This window comes from Barbus barbus (assembly GCF_936440315.1).
Source record: "Barbus barbus genome assembly, chromosome: 20".
In the NCBI taxonomy this organism is placed as follows: domain Eukaryota; kingdom Metazoa; phylum Chordata; class Actinopteri; order Cypriniformes; family Cyprinidae; genus Barbus; species Barbus barbus.
In genome coordinates this window covers 31,194,675-31,221,275 of record NC_136748.1, presented here as the reverse complement: position 1 = coordinate 31,221,275, position 26,601 = coordinate 31,194,675, and the positions used below count along the sequence as shown (strand labels likewise).

Genomic DNA, 26,601 nt, shown 5'->3' with positions numbered 1-26,601 from the left:
ATATATATATATATATATATATATATATATATATATATATATATACACACATATACATACATGCATACATATACACAGTTGAAGTCAAAAGTTTACATCCCCCTTTCAGAATCTGCAAAATGTAAATTATTTGACCAAAATAAGAGGGATCATACCAAATGCATGCTATTGTTTATTTAGTACTGACCTGAATAAGATATTTCACATAAAAGATGTTTACATATAGTCCACAAGAGAAAATAATAGTTGAATTTATAAAAATGACCCCGTTCAAAAGTTTACATCCCCTTGATTCTTAATACTGTGTTGTTACCTGAACGATCCAAAGCTGTGTTTTTGTTTAGTGATAGTTATTCATGAGTTGTTTGTTCTGAACAGTTAAACTGCCTGCTGTTCTTTAGAAAAATCCTTCAGCTCCCACAAATTCTTTAGTTTTCCAGCATTTGTGTGTATTTGAACCCTTTCCAAGAGTGACTGTATGATTTTGAGATGTATCTTTCCACACTGAGGACAACTGAAGGACTCGTATGCAGCTATTACAGAAGATCCAAACGCTCACTGATGCTCCAGAAGGAAAATCCATGCATTAAGAGCCGGGGCGTGAAAACTTTTTGAATTTGAAGATCAAGGTCAATTTAACTTAATTTGTCTTCTGGAAAGTATCTTCTGAAGTACTAAATGAAAAAATATGATATTTAGGCAAAACAAGAAAAATGTACTCATCTTCGTTCTGTTCAAAAGTTCTCACACCCCAACTCTTAATGAAGTGAAGTGACATACTGCCAAGTATGGTGACCCATACTCGGAATTTGTGCTCTGCATTTAACCCATCCAACGTGCACACACACAGCAGTGAACACACACACACACACACACAGCAGTGAACACACACACACACACACACACAGCAGTGAACACACACACACACACACACAGCAGTGAACACACACACACACACACACAGCAGTGAACACACACACACACACACACACACACACACAGCAGTGAACACACACACACACACACACACACACAGCAGTGAACACACACACACACACACACACACACACACAGCAGTGAACACACACACACACACACACACACAGCAGTGAACACACACACACAGCAGTGAACACACACACACACCCACACAGCAGTGAACACACACACACACACACACAGCAGTGAACACACACACACACACACACACACACAGCAGTGAACACACACCCGGAGCAGTGGGCAGCATTTATGCTGCAGCGCCCGGGGAGCAGTTGGGGGTTCGGTGTCTTGCTCAAGGGCACCTCAGTCGTGGTATTGAGGGTCATTCACTCCCCCCACCTACAATCCCTGCCGGCCCGAGACTCGAACCCACAACCTTTGGATTACGAGTCCGACTCTCTAACCATTAGGCCACAACTTCCCCATATGCATGGCTTAATGCATGGCTTTTCCTTCTGGAGCATCAGTGAGCGTTTGAAGCTGCAGTGTCATTCATGTACAAACACGATTGTTATTTAGAAGCATGATGAACATCTCATACTGTACTATTTTCATATGCGCGTTTATTACAGAGCTGTGGGTGTTGATGTATTTATAAACTCCTGCGCTGGGTGGGCGGCGCTTGTGCGGTCACGTGACCGCGACGCTGCCTTTAAATAGGTCAAAACAACACGTACGAACCGAGCGCAGTTAATAACGCGAGATTAACGATCGATAGCTCCGGGTCGCGGACATGACGGTGAGATCCCTGTAAGCGCAGGTGAAGCGTGAGGCTCTCAGTATCGAGGTTCAGTGGATTCGGCGATGGACCCCGGCGGGTGTCGGTTGAACGGCGGGGGCGGCGGTGATATGATCACGCTGGAGGATCTGGAGTCTGTGTCGGAGGAGCAGCTGTCAGACAGTCCCGAGGAGGAGGAGGAGGAGGAGGACCAGGGGAGACTCCTGCAGTACTGGAGGGATGTGGCCCGCGGACACCAGGTGGAGGTGCCGACAGGTACAAACACAACAACCGCGGGGCGCGTCTCAATTCACAGCCGCCTCACTCACTACACCGACCGACCGACCGACCGACCGCAGCGGAAGAGTTCAGTTTAACCGTCATTCCCCTCAGCAGCCCGCGGCACTTATGCTGTCTATGTAGGCGGCTCAGAGACACGCTGCCTATCAAGTGTAGATAACAGACCGACACGCTTTGAGCAGCACAGAGGAATATTCCTCATAGCCTGAGTCTGCTGCTGAATACAGAAATAAGAGTTTCTCTCTTACTCTTCAGACTTTACAGCGACATACAACACACTTCTGACAAAAGTCACAATTACGAGATGTTAACTCAGAATTATGAGGGGAAAAAGTTAATATATAGTTTATATAGTGCATAAAAACTAACTATTCTGAGGAAAAAGTCTGAATTGTAAGATAAAAGTTTTAATTACGTTTTTATATTTTTATTCCATGGCTTCTACAGTAATGTCGCTCATATCGGTATAAAACACACCGTAAACACATTAATACGGAATAAACAGTCAATGCAACTTCCCTCTCATGTTGTTTTCAGCACACATAAAACATTTGATTATTAAAATCAACGAGGAAAGGGAAGTGTGATATCATTGCAATCATTTTCAGAACGATTTCTGGAGTTTATGAATAATAAAAACACTGACAGCCAATCAGAATCCATCCTGATTTAAAGAGCTCAAGCATTTAAAGCGACAGACGACAAAACTGCAACTAAAGGCCCTTCACACCAGGAACAATAACTATAATGATAAATATAACTAACTATATGTGACCCTGGAGCACAAAACCAGTCTTAAGTGTCAATTTTTCAAAACTGAGATTGATACATTATCTGAATCTGAATAAATGATCTTTCCATTGATGTATGGTTTGTTATGATGGACAATATTTGGCTGAGATACAACTATTTGAAAATCTGGAATCTGAGGGAGCAAAAAAATCTAAATATTGAGAAAATCTCCTTTAAAGTTGTTCAAATGAAGTTCTTAGCAATGCATATTACTAATCAAAAATGAAGTTTTGATATATTTATGGTAGGTAATTTACTAAATATCTTCATGGAACATGATCTTAATATCCTAATGATTTTTGTCATAAAAGAGAAATGTATAATTTTGATCCATACAATGTATTGTTGGCTATTGCTACAAATATACCTGTGCTACTCATGACTGCTTTTGTGCTGCAGGGACAGATATTAGAGTCCACAACAACAGATGAAAATGGCCAGTTTGGTGTAAGATGGAATATACACATGCAAATAGATAAAGTGCAATGAAATAGACACTTAAATATGTATTTTGGATGTTTTCTTTCCAGTAGTCTGGATGATATGGAAGTTTTGTTTTTGCATGCAGTGTTTTGAGAGGATGTGCGCTCTTGCACGTATGCGTGACTCTCAGCCAGGCAGCGGCAGCAGGATTTTCCCATGATTCACGTGTGCTGCGTCTCTCTGACCCAGTTCATCAGATCATCACAGGACGCTGACGGACTCGGCTCTCTGCATGTTATCGAACGCAGCCGTTAGTATGTGTGAGAGAGAGTTCGTAACACAATGATTGTGAAGCGCTGGAATCTAAACGCTCTGTGAAGGGTTTGTTCTGTGAATCAGGTGACGTGTGTTTGTGGAGCAGATTATCAGGCTCATCTGGTCCAGACCAATGCCTTTCTAAATCCAGTCCAGTAAAGCGCTTTACACGACTGCACACGTGAAGAGCAAACACCATTCACTCGATTCATCAAATTAATTCACCATTAATACCATCTGCAGCTGATGAACACAAATTCAGCTAACACCTTACAGTAAGATTTCATTTGTTTACATGATGTATTATAAGGCAAATCATGAACTAATGTTCATTTCTACACATACTAATGTGTTAAGTTGTATAATTAACACTAATTCATTATGAAGCAACAGGAATTAACGATGCACTGGAATCATTAACCAGACGAGGAAGTGCTGTAGTGATCATGCTAATTAACTCAATCTTACTGTACAGTGTGTTTAGATTGAGTCTGTAGTAAAACTATACACTGGTTTGTGCTGTCAGAAGCGGTCAGTGTTGTGGTTTATCAGTAATGTGGAATACAAGGTTAAGTGTGACCCTGTGGCCGGCTAAATAAACTTAACCAATGAATAATCACTCTTATTTCTCAGGTTCAAATTAGGCCAATCTATATAATGTAACTGACTTGACCAATCCTAAAGAAAATGAGATGACTAACTAGTAAGACTAGTCTAAGCAGTTTATGGTTGACACTGTGATGTCATAGTCAGTGATTCTGTGAATAACACTGATCCAGAATCAGTCGAGTGATTGTAAAGTCTATTTTTAATTGTGAATACAAAGTAGGCCCCTTGAAAGTCCCTAAAGTTTAAATTTTTAAGGTCATAAAAAGTTTTATATAACAAATCATGTAACAAAATGCCTATTTTAAAATGTCTTGGGGGCAGAAAACTAAACTTGTGATACAACATTTCAAAATAAGAGTCCAGGTGTATTTCCAGCTTGTTTATATTAAAGGTCCCACATTATGCAGTATTTTATTCTGGCTGTTAAATTAGCTGCATCACAACAGTACACAATTAAATGGAGAATTCTCTATTTAAAATATTCATTCCCCTAATTATTAATTAAACAGTTTGAAGTAGAAATATCTAAACCTAGTGTACTTTTTGGATTCAAATTAATTTTGCTTGGTAATGTCTCATCACATCCTTTTATTAAACATTCTTTGATCAATGTTTATTGTGCTCCTAAAGTTCCTGATGTGTTCCAAATGTTTTCAAATTAAGAGCACGTGCTCCTTGAGAACAAAACAAATAAAAAAATGACATGGCACTGTATTTCCAGTCTCTCACTCTACTGTACATCTCATCTGTTCGTATGTACGTGATGACTGATGTGTAAATCTGAATTCACCCACGCAGAGGGTTCTGGGTAAACTGACTGACTGAAGTGTTTGCTGTCGCTGCTCGCTGACGTCCCGCGGGACAGATGTGTGGCTAACGCTCGGCCAGAGAGCCCCTCGTGACCAGATCAGAGAATCGTGGGTCACAGCGGGAAGAAATGTCAGCCAAACCCTAACATCATGACACAGTCACAACAAACAAGCCTTCAGTGTGATGAAGCAGAATCTGAGCTGAACGTTGATGTCAATCTGCTCCGTGTTTCACAGACATGGCCGAACCCATCCATCAGATCACCACCAATAACGATGGTGCCCACCCGCGGGAGCAGGTGCCCCACACGCTCATCACACGCAAGGAGAAGGTGCGTACCGCTGACCAATCAGACATCTGAGAACACACTGTAACGCCACACCAGAGGAATCAAACTAACACAGTGTGAATAATGCATGTGATCAAACGCAGCTGCGTGAATATGCCATTAAATCTGACATGAGGATGATGAATCAAGTCACTGTTTGATTGGCTGCTCAAATCATTTAACTCCGCCTACTGCCATTAATTAACACTTTCCATGAAAGTCAGAAACTAACCAGAGCTGGAGGCAAAAATGCCCCTGGATGGGATAAAAATGGCTCAGATGTGACAAATATGGTGTTAAAAGTGAATATTATGAAATCTCCAGAAGCTGCAGTGCTGGTCGATCATTAAAATGTGTTCTAGAAGAGCATTTCATTCTAATCTACATCAAACACAAGATATCAGCACAGCTCAAAGTCAACATTTATTTCTCTGAATTGATTCAATAAATAATTTGCAACAGATTTAACCCTAAAAAGGGCAAAACCATAAAGAGACATCAGAAAATTCATCATATTGGAACTCAAATAATACAATTTCATGATTTTTTTTCCAAACTTGACTTATATTTGATTTTTGTTTGTATCCCCCAGGATACGTCGCTCCTTTGGGGTATAAATCCACTGAAAACAGAACACTTGTTTATCAATGCTTGTTATAACATGGTTGTAATTCCTGAACACAGGCCTAAGGTTGGTCTCTTTTAAAGACGACACATAGTAGATTATTGCTCAAGTGAAAGCATTTCAAAATAAGAAAGTATAAAAAAGTTATAAAAGTTTACAGTAGAGATCATGTAGAATACTATTTTTATTTTATTTTATTCAAATGTTGCACTCTAAAATTTCTATGAAATCAAAGCCTATCCAAGTTATTTTCCAAATTTGAAGTTGATCTCACAACAATAGTGTTTCCTGTGAGATTTTGTTTGGGCACTATACCAGAAATATCCACTGGGTTACACACAAACTATTGAATTTTTCTGATGCAGTTTTCTGTCACAAATCAATCATTGTCGGTCACAATATCAAATGTATTACAAAATATGAAACCTTGACCGTCAGATATTTCCAACGATATGTTTTGTCAAGATTTTCTAAAACACAAGCCACAAAATCACAGAGTCTATGTAAATGTTTTTATATCTTGATTTATACTCCTAAAAGAGCAACGTATCCCCTGAGATACAAACATTTAGAGACAGATTACAAAACATGTAAGCATTTAATTAATGAAATTTCAATGTAAATTTTTCAATGTAAAAATGCTAATGCTGAATAACAGGTAAAACAGGTAAGTCCCTCCAACATGTGTAAATATGAACTAGATCAACTTTCATCAGAGGGTGAGTAGATTTCCCACTACAGTTTGCTTCCTGTGATCTAAACAAAGAATGTAGAAACAAGTCACCTCATCTAAATATTCACAACAGCCTTTCAAAATGAAACCAGGAAATGCTACCTTCACTGCTTCTCCCCACAGCTTCTCAAATGTTTGTATCCCCCAGGATACATCGGCCCTTTCAGGGTTAAAAAAGTCAATCTATTAGATCAAACCAAATGCTCTGTGATGTGTCTGATCAGTTCCTCCACTGACTCTGCTGTTGTGTGTGTGTGTGTGTGTTGTAGTGCGGTGAGGTGGTGTTTGAGAAGCGTCACTATGAGAAAGCACACTGGGCCTGTATCACCGTTCACGAGGACACGTATGAACAGAGCATCTGCTACGGCTTCATGAAGATCATGAGATACATCTGCCAGCAGAACTCAGCAGGTCCATAAACACACTCCAGACTCAGACTGATACAACTAAATCTAGAGGGGTTTTCCCAGAACGTTTGACCGATTCAAAATAACAATTTAGTTATCTTACTAAATTACTTATCTTACAGCAGTAATAGATGATTATTAACAGTGAACGAAAACAGCAGCAGCTTTCAGTCTGTCAGCATCATTAAACATCAATGATCAGACATACAGTAGTAGTTCTGCATCGTTTTTCTGTGTGAGCCTGTGCTTGACGGATGCGTTTGAACATTGTGTCGTGTCTCGTATCTTTTGCTCATGAAACGCCGTCAAACAAGGCACTTGAGTTAAAGAATCTCAGCTGGCGTCACACAAGCTTGTGTTTTTCCCATGTCTGCAGGGCCCTATGATTTCCACGATGCAGAAAAATGCGTACGGAATCCAGTCATTAAAACGGAATTTACTGTATAACATGGAATGTCACAGAACGTCAAAGTTTGAATGAATTAATCAAAAGTAGGTGATTACACTTAAATATGGATTAGTAGGGCCCTAAACGCAGACAGAATCACGGAATCCAGTCATAAAAACAGAATGAACAGTTTAACACCGAATGTCACGGAATTTGTCAAAGTTTGGATGAATTAATCAAAAGTAGGTCATTACACTTAAATCAAATCGTGATATGGACTAGTATCTGTAAATATTAAGCTGCAGAAGTGGATTTAAATCTGAATCCTGCATGTTCTGCGTGTCTCTGTATGAATGGAGACGTGGTTTCGTTTACTAACGTGATTTCAGCGTCTGCCGTCTCAATGAGGAGATAAACACGTGAACATCATCTCCAGAACTGATCTGAGACACACTTTATCAGCATTTTACCATTTCATTTGAGTAAAACTAGCGTCATATTATATACACACAACTTTAAAGGTCTTCACGGCAACCCGTCAAAATAAAGGTTCGGTTTAACTTAAAGACATTGTGCCAGAAATAGGCTATATTACTATTATTTAGCAGACTGTACGTAATACTACTACTACTGTTAAAAAATAATACAACTTTATTTAAGAAATAATCAAAATATTTTAGTAGTAAATCCCCTTTATTTGCCAAAAATGTTAATGTTTAACTTTCATTAATTAAAATCTAAATTAAATCAATGTTTTATGCTTTCATCTGATAACCAGTAAAAGTTAAATACACAACAGAATTTCTGAAGGGAAAATATTTCATACGGCTACTGTAAGAATAAACGAACATAGTTAATTAGACATGCTAAAACACAGAATTTGGTAACAAAACATAAGGTGAGAAAAAAATAAAGCATTTCATACGGCCCTAAACATTCACTTTTAATAAATTAATGTTAAATTGTATAAGTTTCATGATTTTAATTAATTAGACATGCTTTTTGATTAATACTATTTAATTTGACCATTAAAAAGGAGTCCAGAAAAATTCAAACTGAAAAAAAAACAAAAAAACCTGAATCCAGAAAAATTAAAACGGAAAAAACAGAATTTAGAAAAAAAATTACACGGAATTTGGGAAAAAATAAAACCGATTTCATAGGGCCCTAGATTAGCATCTGTATAAAATACTATTTAAATATGAATCCTGTATGTTCTGGATTTCGTTAACTAAACACATACTGAAGCACGTGACGTAGAATGAACATAGCCTACTACTAAAATGAAATAATGTTTTAATTTTAATAGTAAATCCCCTTTGTTTGCCAAAAAATTAAGTTTGCTTGATTTTCAATAATTAAAAGAAATGAAATTAATGTTTTATGCCTTCATTTTATAACCAAAAAAGTTTAAATATACGACAGAATTTCTGAGGGAAAAAACATTTCATAGGGTTATTTTAAGAATAAATTTGAATAAATCAAGTATGCATATAATTAGACATGCTAAAACACAGAATTTGATAACAATAAAAATATGGTGAGAAACAAAACATTTCATTGGGCCCTAAACATGTAATTTTTGTTTTTAATAACTTGATGTGAAATTGTATAAGTTTCATGATTTTAATTAATTAGACATGTTTTGATTAATAAAATGTTATTTAACCATTGAAAAGAAGTCAAGAAAAATGTAACTGAAAAACAAAAAACAAAACGGAATCCAGAAAAATTCAAACTGAATTTGAAAAAACATTAAAGCTGGTTTCATAGGGCCCTACGTCTGGTGTTTATCAGCATAAACGCATTGTGTGTGGATCTCAGCTCTAGCAGTATGTTCCTCATAGAGCCGATCAGCAGCTGCGTGTCATCAACTCTTAGCACTGGCGGACTGACAGCATGGATAACTGTAACAACTGCTAATATTTATATTCAAAACTGATTCCTTGATTTAAAAAAATAAAACCAATCAGACACTCATTCAAGCTGGGATTGTTTTTTCTCTGCAGGCAGTTATCTGGGCATGACGATACCCATCGTGACGGTGGTGCGCACCGATGAGATGCACTCGACTCTGTCGCGGGCCGTGACCGTAGCGTATTACCTGCCCACCCAGCACCAGAGCGACCCGCCGCGGCCGTACGACCCCGAGATCGTCATCGAGCAGTGGCCCGCCACCACTGTCTACACCCGGTGAGAACAATACTAACACAAGGCACCATTACAGTAATGCACTTACACTGAAGGACATGGGTTCTGAGCAAATGTTAATGTGTAAGTTGCTTTGGATAAAAGCGTCTGGCAGATGCATCAAAGAGTGAAGAATAGCCAATCATGTATCTGTAAAACCAGTCAGCACCAATCCACAGAGCGCTTTACATCACCTGTTATTCCTGTTCATCACAGTGAAGCGCTTTCAAATCGGTCCTGTATAAGGCACTATAGAAATAAATGGGACTCATCAATAAAGAAATCTCCACATGGGAATCAGCAAATTCACTGAATTAATCTACACCTCTAAATGATGATTCAGACCATTTACAGCTCAAATAACTGTTTTTACAGTTTCTCATTGACATATTATAAGTGCATTCAAAAAATTAAAATTATAATTCTACTAAAATAAATTCTGAAGATTTTCCACTTGATTGATTGTGATCATGTATTATAGTTTTTAAAGTAAACTTCTCTATTTCTACTCTGAATATAAATGCATAAATGTAAATATATATGCATAAATGTAAATATATATAAGTTACACCTCAAAATTACAATCTGGATCATTTACAGCTCAAATAATGTTTTGTTTAATTAACAGAAACTAGGAGTGATATTTATTTATTATAATACCTTCTGCATTTTCAGGAGATTCAAGAACTGAATGTTGTTCAGTGTTCAATAATGAATTTATGATTTTCCACTTGTTTATGGTTATGCAGTATAGGTTTTTTTTAAGTGGCAATTTCTCAGCAGTTCGTACTCAGCATATTTTAATTGTTAATGTATATTTATTATACAGAAATTCTAGAGGGGCTCTTTCTGCTAAACGCATAAATGTACAAATACACCTCAAAAGTACAGTTTGGATCATTTACAGCTCAAAAAATGTTTTGTTCAATTAACCGAAACTAGGAGGGATGTATTATAATTAGGGCCGGGACTCGATTAAAAAAATTAATCTAATTAATTAGAGGCTTTGTAATTAATTAATCGAAATTAATCGCATTTTAATCGCATATAAATATTTGACCTGAGAACAGAGAGAAGTAAGTTTTTTTATATGGATTTTTAAATGTCCCATCCACAGGGCCAACCAAAGCGGTCTCTTCAGCTTCTTTGTCCACGTTCACTGTGGTTTGTTTTTGGCTGTTTCTCAATATGCCTTCTTCAGCGATCTTGCGTCCTTGTGTTCTCGTTCTACGTCATCATTAACCGTCGAAGTTCAGTTCCAATTCTCAAGAACGCAAGTACAGAAAGTGCCCGGATATGTTCTTGAAACTGAGGATGCATCGAGTGCAGACTTGAGAGAATCGAGCCGTTAGAAATCCCAGAAAACGCTGTGGGTGGCCGGTGTACGGAAGCCTGTAAGCTTTAAAGTCGCTCTCACAAATACTTAACGGCTCTTCAAGTTGAAAGTAAACATTTATCGTTTTGTTTTGGTTAATTTTAATAAAGTTATAAGACCCGGAGAAAGTCTGCATTTTTATTGGCATATTAAAATGAATCTTAACAGTAAAACATATAACGCTGTAAAATAAAACAATGCAATTATATGAAAGTAATATCTATAATAGTATGAAATGTTTTAATAAGTTATGACATTTTGTAATATTGATTGTTCATTGGCCGTTTCTTATGCTGAGACTATGCGGTCAGTTAAGCAGGAACGCAGTACATCTCGGTTCTCATAAGTGTGCGTTCTGTGTTCTCGCGTCCTTCCGAGTTCGTTCTTCCAAGGAAGCTTGGCAAGACCGGTCTCCACGAGAACGCAAGTCCGTTCTTTGCGTTCTTGGAATTGAGAAACAGCCTTTAGTCTGAACGCTAGTTGGTGCTCCAGTATAATCGGTCCGCCGAAACTCATCCAGTGAGAAACGTTCCACGGTGCAAAAATAAGTGCGATTAAAATGCGTTAAAAAAATTAACGCGTTATTTTTGTGTAATTAATTAATCTAAATTAACGCGTTAAAGTCCCGGCCCTAATTATAATAATTAAATAAAGTAATAAAATAAATTCTGCAATTTCAGGAGATTCAAGAACTGAATGTTGTTCAGTGTTCAATAGTGAATTAGATTTTTCACTTGTTTGTGATTATGTATTATAGGTTTTTAAAGTAAATGTTCACTCACAAGCGAGCATTTCTCAGCAATTTCTACTAAAAACATTTTATTTAAATGCATATTCATTATAAAAAATGTCCAGGCTTATGTTCCCCAAAAGTAGATGAAGTTGAAAGCGCTGCTTTGCTGCAAGGTGATCTCAAACTCTCTTGCATATTATAAAAATGATTTTGGCTCCTGGTTCTTAAATAAAAATGACATTTGTTGAGGGAATTACTGAAACTAATAAACACAATAATCTGAATCCCACAGACCTCCACTGTAAGTGTACTACGGTAAACATGACTAACTGAGGAAAGAGTCGAAATGATTTGAACTGGTTTTGAACCTGCGTCTCTCCTGTGTCACGTGACCCAGGCCGTTCACGGGCGCCACTAACGAACTGACCATCATCCACGAGATCAACAGTCTGGCCGAGTCTCTGGACCGTCCGGCCATCTGCGTCAACGACTCCTTCATCGTGGCCGGATACACCAATCCTGCGGCAGCCCACCGGCAGAACGAGATCTGGTTCCTGGAGCGGCCCTGAGCCTCCCCTACCCACAATCCTCTGCACCTCGCAGAGAGCACAGTAGAGCGAGCGCAGGGCGTCACAGCCATCCTGTAGTTCCTGATTCTCTGTGAGCAGAGCTGCTGTTTATATGTGTCGCACTGATTATAAGCTACACCAACACAAACTGGACGTCAGTCAATCTCTCTGTGAAACGCTGTTGCTGTAAGACAATCATCAGTACCTCCGTCTTCTGTCTCTGTCTCTCGCTCTAGTAGTGATTATCAACACATCCATATGTAATAGATGCACATATCTATATATTATATTGTCATAGTGCTATTTTTAAGTATTTTTTTAAACTTCTGTTACAAGCACAGATGTCAAATAAACAATGAAAGAGTTTTGTGAATGAAGTGAACGAGCTGATCTCTGATCAGGGTTTGACGGCTGGGAATGTAAACGCTCGACTGTCCTCAGTATAAACACTACAGCCACTGTGAACTTCTGAATGCTTCTGTTCTGATCCGAATAAACTATTACTGAATCACAAGCGTCTTCACTTCAAACTGGCCTGTAATGACTGATGATGTCAGATCAGCTCCAGCCAATCAGAGCCGAGAAACCAACACAAAGCTGAATGTACAGAGAATGTCAAAAGTTCAGGGTTTGATCCGAAAATAATGCAGCCAGGAATGCAGACCATCATCCACTAAACACACGGGGTTACAAAAGGGCAGAATATTTCCAGAAACTTTACAAAAACCTTCAGAGGATTTTCAGAAAGTTTCTGGAAACCTACCAGAAGTTTTCCACCCCTTTCCAACCATACCTACACAAGACCATCAGTTTTCTGAATAATGGATTAAAATTCAATCTAAAATCTAATTGCTTTTTTTTTATGATTGATCGTTCTTGGAACTGATATATTAGTTTAAAATCTCATGGGGACTATTTATCATGGGAAATATTTTAAATTCTCTCTCATATATATATATATATATATATATATATATATATTTGTAATATTTAAAATATTTATTTAAAAAAAAAAAATATATGTATATATATATATTTTTACATTTGATAATTTCTGTGGAATTCTGGATGTGTGGATGTTAATTTGAATCTTTTTTTTTTTTTTTTTGGAACTGAAATTTTAACAAAGAGGGGGGGGGCTTAAAAAAATATACACATTACAATAACATTTTGAAAATAAATATTATAATACTCAAAGGGTTTCAGCTGACAAAAACGTCCCTGCAGCGACTGAAGGAGCTGATGCGTGATAAAGCAGAGGTTTCTGAGCGAGATCACAGATCATGTAAAGAGGCAGCTTCACGTCTCTGAGCTGAAGCTCATGGATCTGCTGGTCTGCGCCGGAGGAACAAAACATTCCAGCGCTCCGGTGAGACGTGAATAAACCTTCATGTGGAGTTCTGCTCAGCGGGAATAAAGCACTGCAGACATGAAGGAGAACCCAAAACACGGTCAGACAGCAGTCCAGCAGTGTGATGATGATCTGACACCAGCAGAGGACGACAACAACCCCAACAAACACAAGCAGCTCAGAGAAACACTCATATCTCATACTGACTTATCAACATAACTGCTCTGATGAAACATCCTCCAAAACACTTTAACACACAACAACAACGAGTAGAAGAAATCCCTTCAGGGCCTGTATTCACAAAACATCTCTCACCACTAAGAGCTCTCATAAATAGCAGTAAAAGAGTTTTCTCTTGAAACCTCTTCACAAAGCTGCTGAGACACTTGTGCTGAGGAACAGAGAGAAGTCTTAAGCTCAGAGTAAAGGGGAGGGGTTTACTTCGTTGCTATGGGTGATGTCAGCATGATCATTAACTATGCACTCAGTGATTGGCTGATAGTCTCTGTCAGAGATTTATTCATAGAAATATTGTAGAGCACGAAATCATGTTGCCATATTCAACTAAAGATTTAAAAATAAAAATGTTAATTGCCACATTCAAATCAAGATTTTAAAATGCAGGATAATTGTCACTAATTAAACAAGTCACATGTGTCAGCCTCTTACATGCATGCTTCTCATAATCAGTGAATATGCATATGAATAGTCTTTGAATAATCATGGCTGATAGTAAGACATGCAAACGTAAAAGAAAACCAAACTGTAGATAACCTCCAAAACCAAATGTGATAACTTTATAAAAGCTCATTATCATCAAATGTTTCTAAAATGTTTATGTTCCGAGGCAGATTGCCGGGAACAGCTATTTTAGGATAGTTTGGGGCTTGGTTTTAGTGACTTAGGATTCCTCTTCTCTACTCCTAACCTTTCACAGATTCAGGAGCTAGTTTTAGTGCTAAAACACTGTGAAATAAATTTAGGACTGACACGCCCATTATTTTTAAGATTTTCTACTAAATCGTCGAGTTATGAGCTACTTTTAGCCTGAAGATGTTTTGTGAATACAGGCCCGGATCTGATTCCACTGTGATTTAAACACAGTCACACCTGAATCATCCAGCCATCTCTCAGTCTCTTATTCACCCTGAACAACACACGACAGGTCAGATACACCTTCACAATCCCCCAGTCTCGTGAGAAACCTCCACCGACGCTGAAGCACATCAGATCATCAGTGACGTACCTGCAGGTATCGCATCTGATACTGTGTGAGCGTCTCTCCCGGCGGAACCACCATCTTCTCCAGACTGCGCTGATGGACGTGCGTCTGGACGTCTGGACTGTCCTCCGATCGCAGCTCGATGTGAGAGATCAGCAGGTTAGAGATCACCTGCTGCACTGCCTGAAACACACACACAAATATCACACACACACCTGATACTGACAGATGACTGATCTGATGGACGTCGTCTTAACACTGCAGTGAATGGGTGCCGTCAGAATGAGAGTCCAAACAGCTGATAAAAACATCACAATAATCCACACCACTCCAGTCCATCAGTTAACATCTGGAGAAGACAAAAGCTGAAACAAATCCAGCATTAAGTCCATAATCCATAATAACTCTTCCTCCAGTGAAAAAGTGTTCTGATCTGAATCAGGAGAGAAATCTGCAGATCAAGAAGCGTTTACAAGACAAAACAGATATAAAAAAAATGTGGCTGGATTTTGATGCACCTTTTCACTGGAGGAAGAGTTATTATGGATTATGGACTCTGTGGTATTTTAGTTAAAAATGTCTTAATGCTGGATTTGTTTGAGCTTTTGTCTTCTCCAGATGTTAACTGATGGACTGGAGTGGTGTGGATTATTGTGATGTTTTTATCAGCTGTTTGGACTCTCATTCTGACGGCACCCATTCACTGCAGAGCATCCATTGCTGAGACACTGATGCAGAGACACATTTCTCCAAATCTCACCTTGACGTCTCCTCCAGGTGTGGCGCTGAGCGCTAGAACTCGGAACTGCTGCGTTTGGTTGTGCAGCTCACGAATCACCTGCAGAACGAACACAAACGATCAGAACGGGTCTCCCATCATGCACCGGGCTGCGTCTCAAAGCAGGTGAAGCTCTACCTGACAGTATGCGTGGTTCCCGGTGGCCTTGTGGGCCTCGTCGATCACCACACACCTGACCTGTGCGGCCGGACAGGTGTTACGGCTCAGATCGTTCACCATCACCTGAGGAGTCAAGAAGAAGACGCGCTTGGATCTCCAGAGCTCCCGCCGCTGCTGCGCCGCCGTCGAGCCTACAGCAAACACACACCAACATCAGGGCTGAGACGATAAACTGATGCAGAATGGATTCCGAGATCTTCTGAAGGCATGACGATTCTCTCTGGAATGGATTCTGAGCTTATATTTTAACAGCAGATGGTGTTCTAATCTAGTTTTTATCCACACACTCAAATGCTGATGAAGAAGAGTGCTGAAGAGCGATTAATGTAAAGATTAATATGAACACAGGCCACTGTGAACACCCTTGTAATTCACTTCAACCTTTTTGCAGAAAGCATGCAGCGCCACCTGCTGTTCAAACTAACCTCAGAATCCACTCCAGAAACAATCGCCATGCATTCAGAAAATCTCAGAATCATTGTTTGATTCACGATGCATTGATTTATTTTCCCAGCCCTAACCAACATATGTGTCAACATACACTTAACACAATCACAAGCCATTCATGATTACAGGTTTCAGCAATTTATGGAGAACCAGCAGCTTCTAGTGGTGAAGAAAATATTTAAATCATTTTACATAATATTTATAATATTAAACAATATATTTTAAATAATAAATAATGTTTACATAATTGAACAACACATTATTAATAGTTATTAATTAATATTATAATTCTATATATTAATATTTTTTATAAGAATGACAATAATATCACCAAAAAAGGTTATTTATTTATAAACCTGTGGTTTTGCAAAGTTCTATGCAGTCATTTTAGTATCATTGATATACTATTGTTGCTTTTATTAATACTTAGTTTTAATTTTTAAATTTGGTTTTAATTTTAATTTTAGTTGAAGTTTTAGTTATTTTGTTGTGCATTTTTATTTATTTTAAATATGTCTATTATTTATTTTAAATAGTTTCTATTCATTTTTATTCCACTTTTAGTTTTTTTTAAATGTTCTTTTATGCCAAAAATCATTAGGTTAAGTAAAGATCATGTTCCATGAAGATATTTAGTACATTTCCTACCGTAAATATATCAAAACTTCATTTTTGATTAGTAATATGCATTGCTAAGAACTTCATTTGAACAACTTTAAAGGAGATTTTCTCAATATTTAGATTTTTTTGCTCCCTCAGATTCCAGATTTTCAAATAGTTGTATCTCAGACAAATATTGTTCTATCATAACAAACAAAATAAATCTCAAAACCCTTATGACTGGCTTTGTGGTAACATATATATACATACATTTATATATATATATATATATATATATATAATTTTATTTAATTAGGTAATATTAAGCCTTAACTATGTGATATAAAGTTTTTATTGATATTATTAAATATTATTACTACTATACCTCTAACTATAAAAGTATTATTTTGAGCAGCCCCATTCATTCATTCATTCAATGCTAAATTAGACTTCATTCATTAACTCCTGCACTACAGTCTGATTGGGGCTCGGTCCCTAGGACCTTCTGAGGTCATGAGCTTGTGGGGTCAGAGACCTGTGAGCTCGGCCATGTGTTCCTGCGGGATGCCCATGACCCCGTGGCAGGCCTGGATCTGCTGGGCCACCAGCGGTTTGGTGGGGGCCATGAAGACGATCTTGCCGGCGGGGAACCAGCGGTAGAAGTTGTACATGAGTACGGAGGCAATGAAGGTCTTGCCGAGGCCGGTGGGGAGGCAGACCAGTGTGTTCTGCAGCAGCGCCGCCTCAGAGATCCGCAGCTGGTACTCGCGGAGCGGGTAATTAACAGGGTAGATCCAGACCCGGCCCGCCGAGGGGTCAAAGCCCGGCTCCGGAGCGGCCTGCAGCGAGCGCTCGGCCTCATACACCGCCACCAGCATCACATCATCATCATCCTCGTCTTCATCAGGAGCCGCTGCGGGATCTGTGGGCGTTATAGAAAGCAGGCTATGTGACATACTCGGGTACGGTTTAGGGTAAGTGGATAAACTCGTAAAGTATTCGTTCCAAACACAGAAGTAACTTTCAGTGTACAGTGCTGGCCAGAATTATTAAAACACTAGTACTTTCCCCAGGAAAGTTCAAAGTCCAAGCACGAGGAAAATCTGCACTGAAACAGTGTTACTCGACAGCTGCTCAATAACATTTTTAAAATAAAATTAAGACAATAATTACAACAGCTCTATTAAAGGCAGGGTATGTAATTTTTCAAAAACGTTTTAGAAAACTGAGTCGGGGCTGAGTACCAAAACAAACTTGTGGCCAATCAGCAGTAAGGGGCGTGTCTACTCGTGATGTGGAGGAGAGAGCGTTCAGTGAACAGACGAGCGACAGAAAGATAGAGAAGATAAAAAACAAAAAGAGGAAAACGACTGCGGAGCGATAAGGCAAGAAGTAGGACCCGTGTAAATATCGGATCAGCTTTCCAGCGCTGGAGAGAACTCGAGGAGCAGAAGGCCTGCGATCAGACGCCGAGGTTGCTTTGTTTCTTCTGGATAGCTGAGTAACACTGTGTCTACACCAGCTAAAGTCTGCCTACACTGGATGCCTGTATTTCAGCCGAGAATGTAGTTGTTTAAAACTCAAATCTGCGGTTTATTTATAAAAACAGCCCCTATTTGAAAATGTGCTTTTGATTTCAGAGGCGTGAGCTCCAGGCGATCACCGGGTGCTCAGTGCTCATGCGCCCCGAAGAGAGGAGCATAACCTCGGCTAGTCCTTCTGACATTTCCCACTGGCTCTGATGACTCTGTAGTGGATAAACATAAGATATCATTCATTTTGGGTAAATCTAACAGGTAATCTTTGGTCTTTATTCTATTAATATGTTTAAATGAAAACGAAAAGAGGCAATGTTTGATATATTTCGTCTGTAAACACAGAGGAAGATTGCAGCAGCCGGGAGCTGACTGAAGTTATCAAGTACGCTGCTCTAAATCAAACTTTCACTTTTTAATACTTGGTTGCAAATCAGGTGAACGGTGTAGGAATTACAACAGTTTGCTTATGTGCCTCCCACTTCACCTGCGTCCCAGACTTCAGGCTCTAATTGACTGCAAAGGATTTGCAACCAAGTATTAAAAAGTGAAAGTTTGATTTATGATTATTATTCTGTCCCATTACTTTTGGTCCCTTAACAAGTGGGAGGCACATATGCAAACTGTTGTAATTCCTACACCGTTCACCTGATTTGGATGTAAATACCCTCAAATTAAAGCTGACAGTCTGCAGTTAAAGCACTTGTTCGTTTCATTTGAAATCCATTGTGCTGGTGTATAGAGCCAAAAATGTTAGAATTGTGTCGATGTCCCAATATTTATGGACCTGACTGTATTGTTCCAGGTAATTTCGGTGGAATAGCGCCTTATGTTTCACAGAACTAATCGTGGCCTGGGTTGCGTAGGCTGCGTGTGTGTGGGGCGGATCTAGACCCTTCTGGGGGGCAGGGGCGTGTTTGTTTTGGTGATTTCAAATATCAACATTGGCTTCCAGAAATCACTTACCCTGCCTTTAATACATTTATTATAACACTCACACATAGTGTTCAAATTGGGATCTGTGATATTTTACTAATGTTTTAAAAGAAGGCTGCAGTTATTTGTACAGTAAAAAATACATGCCTGATTCAAGAAGGGGGTCTCAAAAATGGACAAAAAAACATTTGACTAATTTATGAATTTTAAGTTAAATTGTGATTTGTAGGTATAATGGCTGCTAGAATGTAAAACATGTTCAGTGTTAAGTAAATATTTGTAATTGGTTGTTTTGCAGCTTTTGCAGATGCAGGTGTATATTTGTCTGATCCTTGATGTGATCGCGAGCAGCAGAGCAAAGCTTGATCTAATATTTGATCTTTTATTTAAATGTTGCAAATGAGAATGGCTAAATATATTTTCTTAATGATTTTTAGTTTTGTTTAAGCTAATTACAGCAACAGTTTTTAAATAACGTGATGGCTGAATTTCCATCTGTTGACATGGTTAGATTCAGATGGTAAATATCATATATTATGTTGGGTGTCCATATCAGAGATAATCACATATTTAGAATGAAACCATAGTATTTGTATCAATACTGGGCTTTTCAAAACAAACGTATATTTTTGTTTGGACGCAGAGAAAAGCACCTTTAGACCCGTGGAACCCTAAAGTTACTGTTAAAAGTTTGAAGCACTCGTGTAAAAGAGAGGATGCTGTCAAAAATAATGTCAGAAATGGATATGAACTGAATGTTGTGTTTAAAGCAGCTTCAGCCTTCAGAGCTTCTCAGGAGAAATTCACCTTGATTTCTGGAGTCCAGGCCTGGTCTGGTGCTGGTTTTGCTCTGGTCTCTGGAGTCCAGGCCTGGTCTGGTGCTGGTTTTGCTCTGGTCTCTGGAGTCCAGGCCTGGTTTGGTGCTGGTTTTGCTCTGGTCTCGGAGGCTCCAGGACTGGAATAACGTTCTCTGTTTGGCGCTCATCGTAGAATCACCTCAGCTTCATCTTCGGTGGATATTAACACACAAACGCGGCTAAATCCTGTCAGACCGATCATACCGCGACGACATCAGACGCGCGGAAGCGCTGCGTGTTTATTAGCGCTCATAACCGAAACATAAGCGGGTTATTATATTCCAAAACAAACGTAAACACAGCGGAGAGAGCGAAACGGCGGCTCGAATGTGGCGCGTACGGCTGACGTCACCGACAGAGCGTCAAACAGCGTGCGCATGCGCAGACGGGGAAAGCGTGAGAAACGTTCAGATCAGATGTAAAGAAAAATAGAAAAACATGAGCAACATTAATATAATGAAACAGTGCCCAGAGGACAGTAACAAAAATATAATAGAAAAAAATTCACAAAATGATTAAAGTTTGGTGGAAAAGCGTTTCACTTTTGAGTTGAATCAGTAAAACAGAGTTAATGTCTGAATATTCTGAATATTTACAGCAGGTCTTCAAACTGAAATACGAGGAAAAAATATAGCTTTAAAACTAATCATTAAAAAAGGGAAAATGACAGAATTTGATTTGATTACTGTTTCTTATTTAAAAAGGCTGATCAAAAACTATAATAATTATTTTATTATAGTCAGCATTTTATGTTTATGTTTATGCATCTTTATTTTGATGGTGCTTAGAAAAAGATAATGTGACAGAAACTATATATTCTCCAAATAATATTTTACACGGAATATAGTCTCGGCACATAATAATATTAATGAATAATGTATTTATTCATGTTTTATATTATATTTTAACTAATTGTACAGAGACATTGTAATAGAAACTGAATATTCTCCATGTAATATTATACACATTTATAATATACTATATATAGATTAATAAAAACAACACAATTATATCATAGTAATATATTTTTAATATTACTGTATAACTCTGATAATAAAAAGTACAGTTGTATTTTCATTAATTGCACAGAGTCAGTGTAATGTTTTTTAAGAGCAATTCAGTAATATAATAATAATATATAATATTATTATTGTGCAGAGTGAATGTAATAGAAACTGAATATTATTTTCAGGTAATATTTAACATATTTATAAAGTTGTTTCCACTGTATAAAACGGTCTTTATGCTGTCAAATATACCTGTATCTGGGGCCTCACAAGGGGTCCATCATAGAGCGTCTGCGGCGTTAAAAAGCTTGAAAAAGCCCTGGATCTCATGTTAGATTGTTACAGTGTATGTTCTCTAATAAGTCAAATGTTTAGTTTTTTAATAAATAAATGTCTAATTTAGTTGGTCACGGAAACGTGAAGTTACTAGTCACAATATATAAAGAATTGATCATTTCTTTTTAATCATTAAGCTCATGGTGTGTAGAAGAATAATGTGAAAACACCGGCCAAAGCAGAAGCAACCTTAAATCAGAACGTGAATTATTGTTTCACATAAACATAAACTATGAAGATCTAACAGGAAAACTAATGAAGATAGTGAGAACCATCACAGAACACGTGTTTACAGAAATAGGACACTTTATTATATAGATAATCTCTCTGATATAATTTAATGTTAAATCTCATCAAGGCTGTTCTGGAATGACTGGCACTAAACTGAGAACTACATCTGGACATGAGCTCACGTATTATTCTGATTCCACTGAAACACACCGCCATCCTTCCTGCTCAAACTGATGATTTTACTCTTTTGTTTTTAAAAACCCAAATATAAATCTGGTCATGCAAATAACCTAGGACGGGTCGCACTAAAAACAGGCCATAATGAAGTCACTATTCGTGATATATATATATATATATATACACCGTACAGCAGCGACACACAGCATCCGTACAGCTAATACTGTGCTATTATACAGTACAAAATCTGGAGTAAATCTGCACGCACACACACACACACGCACACACACACACACACGTGTCTGGTAGAAATGATCAGAGCACACGGTACAAAACAACATCGGAGTGATTGTGCATTTAAAGGTCATGTTCTGTAGTGTGCAGTCTCCATGAAAGTGCAAAGCGTCAGATGGTCAGACTGAGAAAGCGAGTGTTTATTCACACGTGTGTTAGAGATGCTCAGTCTGTGTCCAGGAGGACTGAGCGGCTCTCAGAAGCTCATTCAGGTCGCTCTGTATGTTTGCAGACTGCGATGCGGCGGCGTTCTCCAGCAGCGTCTGGCCCATGTGTGCATGCAGCGCTTCTGCCAGCTTGGCTGTGGCCGCCCGGACGTTTCCGCCGTTACCGGACGAGCTGAGAAGAGTCCAGAAGAGCGGCAGGACCTTCTGCTCCACCAGCTGAGGTTTGCGCGGGTAAAGCTTCATCACCAGCTCTGAGAAACAACACAAACACCACGCTTTCAGCTCCAGACACGCTTATCACTGGGGTCCGATCGAGAGCTTTTTAAGACCAAGTACAGAAACTGAAAATGAAATATATAAATACAAATATCAAAAAGAAAGTCTTGTTGGTTTTGATTGCTTCCATTGTCCTCATTTGTAAGTCACTTTGGATAAAAGCATCTGCTAAATGACTAAATGTTTTCTGACAAATTGATCAAAATGATGTCAGTTTATGATTAAAATATAAACACGTGCTGTATTTGTCAGTGGGGCAGGGCTGCATGATTAAAATTTTCTAAATCATAATTTCTAATTTATGTGATAAATACTTAACGATAAACAAGCTATTATTCTAGAAGTGGTCAGATTAATAGAACTGTGAGAATACTTTCTCGTAAGATATTATGATGTTGAATAAGTGATGCTTGAGCTGCTGTTTTTTAAAACGACATCAGACCCTTTCTTCTGATAAACTGCAGCATGAGCAACGACGTGCGAGAGCAACTTCTCACTGCAAACTGAACTGAAGCGTCGGGAAACACTCAATCCTTATAAAGCATAGCCTATACTACACAGAGCTCAGCAGAAAGACATTTGGCAATCAACTTGTAATGTTTCTGCTGGCATGCATGTTCAAATGAACGTTTTAAACCATGTTCCTGCCATGGATACAGCATATCTTACGGTAGTACCGTATGCAGTACCGTTTCTAGGCATAGGCAAGCTAGGCGGTCACCTAGAGCGCCACCAGCTGGAGGGGTGCCAATGAGTGCATGTACTGCCACAACATTTGAACAGGGTTGTGATCAAGAGTGGCATGGACACCCTGTCCCTGGAATATGATTGCCGCCAACATCATTGGGCTAGAGTACTCTCATTCTGACGAAGCCTGTATGCCAACATAAAACAACAAGCAGCTGCATTCTGATTACGTTTATCACTGATCATCCCCTCACTTTTATAGGCCCATGTAGTTATAGATTTGACTGAAATAACACAATAACTGACACAACAACAAAACAACTGAACAAAAAAAACAGATGAAGTCAAAAAGTAGCCATTGATAATATCTAAACATATATCCAAATCCAAACATAATCAAATGAATTTATGCGTGATGACAATCTTAGCAACTAGGGATTGTTACACAGAGCTCTACAGGCATCCAGTGGCTATAATGATATCACAGATAATAAACTGTGCAAAATGTTTTCTCGCAACAGTCAATTTACAAATAGGCCGTATGCATTCAGATTTGTGGAACTCACAATGAATTTCCACAAATTAGTGTCGTTACTATGACAACCAATTTGTAAATGTATCAATGTTGTTATTTAAGGTTTGAGTGTTTACATAATCAGTTTTATGTAATGTTGTATGTAATGTTAATTATCTTGTTTGGGTGTGGGAGTTGGATGGGGGGGGGGGGGCTAATAGGGATTTCGCCTAGGGCGTCAAAATGGCTAGAAACGGCCCTGATCGTATGGACGATACTACCGTTTAAAAACTGCAATGGCACCGTGGGTGTTTTTAAGCTTTAGTATCGCGATACTACCGTAGTACCGGTGTATCGTGCAACCCTAGCACACTATACATGTATTTATTTAACTCAAAATCACAGCCTTTGTGATTTCATAATCACACTAAAGCCGAATCTTGATTTGAGTTTTATTTCGATTAATTGTGCAGTCCTACAATGAGCTTAGAAAACTCAACTTAAAGGGAAAACATGTTTTCATTCCCCACTGACAGATATTTGTTCTTGTTTTAATCATAAACTCACTTCATTTTGTTTCTTAGAAAACATGACTAGTATCTTCATCTTTGCGTCTCCAGTAAATGTATCTTGATTCAAGGAAAGATATTTTTACTGGAAAACATGACAGAAATACTGAGGAAGATATTTATTTTTGCAGTGATGCACCATTTAATGCCATGACTTTGAAGAGTTTTTAAGGTCTTATTTTGTGGAAGGGTGAATTAAGCCCTCGTCTGGACTGACCTGCGACTCTCTCGATGAGGTCCAGCTTGGCTTTCCCGCTCAGATACTGGGCTTTGGAGCAGAAGGGCTGCAGCAGGAGGCTGTTGTCTGAAACACAGAGTCAGAGTCAAACGCACTGAAGATCCGCTCAAATCAGTGTGACGTCAAACTCCACGCACCGATGTTGTGCATCAGAGCCTGAACGGCCCCCAGCGCCGCCGTGGAGATGCTGCTGTTCTTGGAGTTGAGGTGATTGTCCACGACGGCGGGGATCAGGAGGTTGAGCACTGGAGCCAGACTGTCTCTGAGCAGAGCCACGATGGTCTGAAGAGCCTCCAGAGCCCGCAGGTTCACCTTACTATTGGACTCCTGCAGACGTGCCTTCAGAGCATCAAACACCTGCGGCAGACCGGCAGCGTCAGCATCATCATCAGCATTATCAACATCATCAGCATCATCAACATCATCAGCATCATCATCAGCATCATCATCAGCATTATCAACATCATCAGCATCATCATCATCTTCAGAGACGTTACGATCTTCAGAAGATCAAACCAGGGTTATTATAGTGAACTAAAACCATAAAAAATATTACTTGAAATAAAATAATCATTAGCTGAAATAGGATATTTAAAAAAAATTAAATTAAATTAACTTTTAATAAAAAAAAAATTTTTAAGAATAAAAATGGCAAAAACACAACATGACTAAAACTTAAACTAGAATTAAAACAGAAAACCTAAAAATAAAAATGAATTCAAAATATTAATAAAACCTATATCCCAATGATACTAAAATAATCAAATAACAAAGCATCTAACACTCTTAATTCTATTTAAATCAAGATTATATAAATTATAATTATTTATGTAATATTTGGACTCAATTATAATTAATTCTATTAAGAGCAATGTTATTTTAGAATCACTAACATACTATTATATAATTTTGAATTAGTTCTTATTTGTATATTTTCTGTTTTTATTTTAATTATAGTTAAAGTCTTAGTATTTTTTTGTGTGTTTTTGTCATTTTTAAAATATTTCTTATAGTTTTATTAATTATTATTTAATTTTTTGTTATTTTAGTATATCAAATTAACCTAAATGAACATGAGAAATGTTGCCTTGGCAAGTAGCTGAAATAAAATGAGTTGAAGCTTTATAAACAATATTTTTTATAAATACTTTGAACAAGTATAAATTAATAGTTGTTAATTGAAATAAGCTGAAAATCAGTGAAAGTTGATTTGATTGTAAGGTTTCATTGAGTGCTCTGACTCAGCGGATCTGTGGCGTCTGACAGGTTTAGTTACCGGGAACAGGCTGCCGATGACCAGAGCCGGGTTCTCCTCGCAGTCACACACCAGCTGATCGATGGCCTTCATTCTCTCCCTGAAGTCTTTGGAGTTGAGCAGCGTCTTCATCTGTTTGACGTACTCGCTCCGGTCCGCCAGGCTGTGCACGGCCCCTTTACTCACCGCCTGCCCACAATCCCTGCTGCCGCTCAGAGGCTCACGCGTGAGGGACGAGGTGCGCACCAGCCCACTGCCCGGGAGAGAGCGCCGGCCCCGTGCCGACGGAGCATCCTGGGGCATCTCCCCCAAACCCTGACACACACACACACACACACACACACACACAGGGGAGTTTAACACTGAACACAATCTCAGCCTTAGACACGCCCACAATCACACCAGACACACCCATGTACACACACAAACAGACACGCCCACAATCACAGAGTTTTTTTTTGCTAACATTGGAGAAAGAAAGTGTAACTTAAAAAAAATATATTAATTAATTAATACTATGATGTTACAGTAGATTTCTATTTCAAATAAATGCTGTTCTTTTGAACTTTCTATTCATCTGTGAATCCTGAAAAATAAAATGTATCAGTTTCCACAAAAATATTGAGC

The 26,601-nt window shown here is 38.5% G+C and overlaps 3 protein-coding genes across 7 annotated transcripts in view; 1 reads left to right on the top strand and 2 right to left on the bottom strand.

Annotated features, from left to right (window-relative positions):
• Positions 1–20,587, bottom strand: part of LOC306886385 (Fanconi anemia group M protein-like) — a 59,367-nt gene extending 38,780 nt beyond the window's left edge. For 4 of the 5 annotated variants that reach the window (XR_013785624.1, XM_079443438.1, XM_079443437.1 and 1 more), the window contains exons 1-5: positions 20,174–20,584; positions 17,431–17,817; positions 15,807–15,979; positions 15,651–15,728; positions 14,915–15,073 (exon numbers count right to left, since the gene is read on the bottom strand). Coding sequence is in view for 4 of the 5 variants with exons in the window: in XM_079443438.1 (XP_079299564.1) it covers positions 14,915–15,073; positions 15,651–15,728; positions 15,807–15,979; positions 17,431–17,817; positions 20,174–20,351 (975 nt within the window). In the remaining variant the exon portion in view is untranslated. Of the gene's footprint in view, positions 1–14,914; positions 15,074–15,650; positions 15,729–15,806; positions 15,980–17,430; positions 17,818–20,173 lie in introns of all 5 variants that reach the window. The other variant, XM_079443436.1, reaches the window with a different exon arrangement.
• Positions 1,645–12,844, top strand: LOC306886386 (heme-binding protein 1-like). The gene is made up of 5 exons (XM_079443440.1): positions 1,645–1,996; positions 5,206–5,300; positions 6,925–7,066; positions 9,460–9,643; positions 12,146–12,844. Exons 1-5 carry the CDS (start codon positions 1,807–1,809, stop codon positions 12,315–12,317), a joined length of 783 nt encoding a protein of 260 aa, XP_079299566.1. The 5' UTR covers positions 1,645–1,806; the 3' UTR covers positions 12,318–12,844.
• Positions 20,588–22,423: 1,836 nt separating the features above from the next.
• LOC306886808 (TOG array regulator of axonemal microtubules protein 1-like) overlaps positions 22,424–26,601 on the bottom strand; it is a gene marked incomplete at its 3' end in the record, with an annotated part of 31,500 nt that continues 27,322 nt past the window's right edge. The window contains exons 20-23 of the mRNA XM_079444113.1: positions 25,996–26,289; positions 24,857–25,076; positions 24,699–24,785; positions 22,424–22,686 (exon numbers count right to left, since the gene is read on the bottom strand). Of these exons, the coding sequence (XP_079300239.1) occupies positions 22,424–22,686; positions 24,699–24,785; positions 24,857–25,076; positions 25,996–26,289 (864 nt within the window). The remainder of the gene's footprint in view (positions 22,687–24,698; positions 24,786–24,856; positions 25,077–25,995; positions 26,290–26,601) is intronic.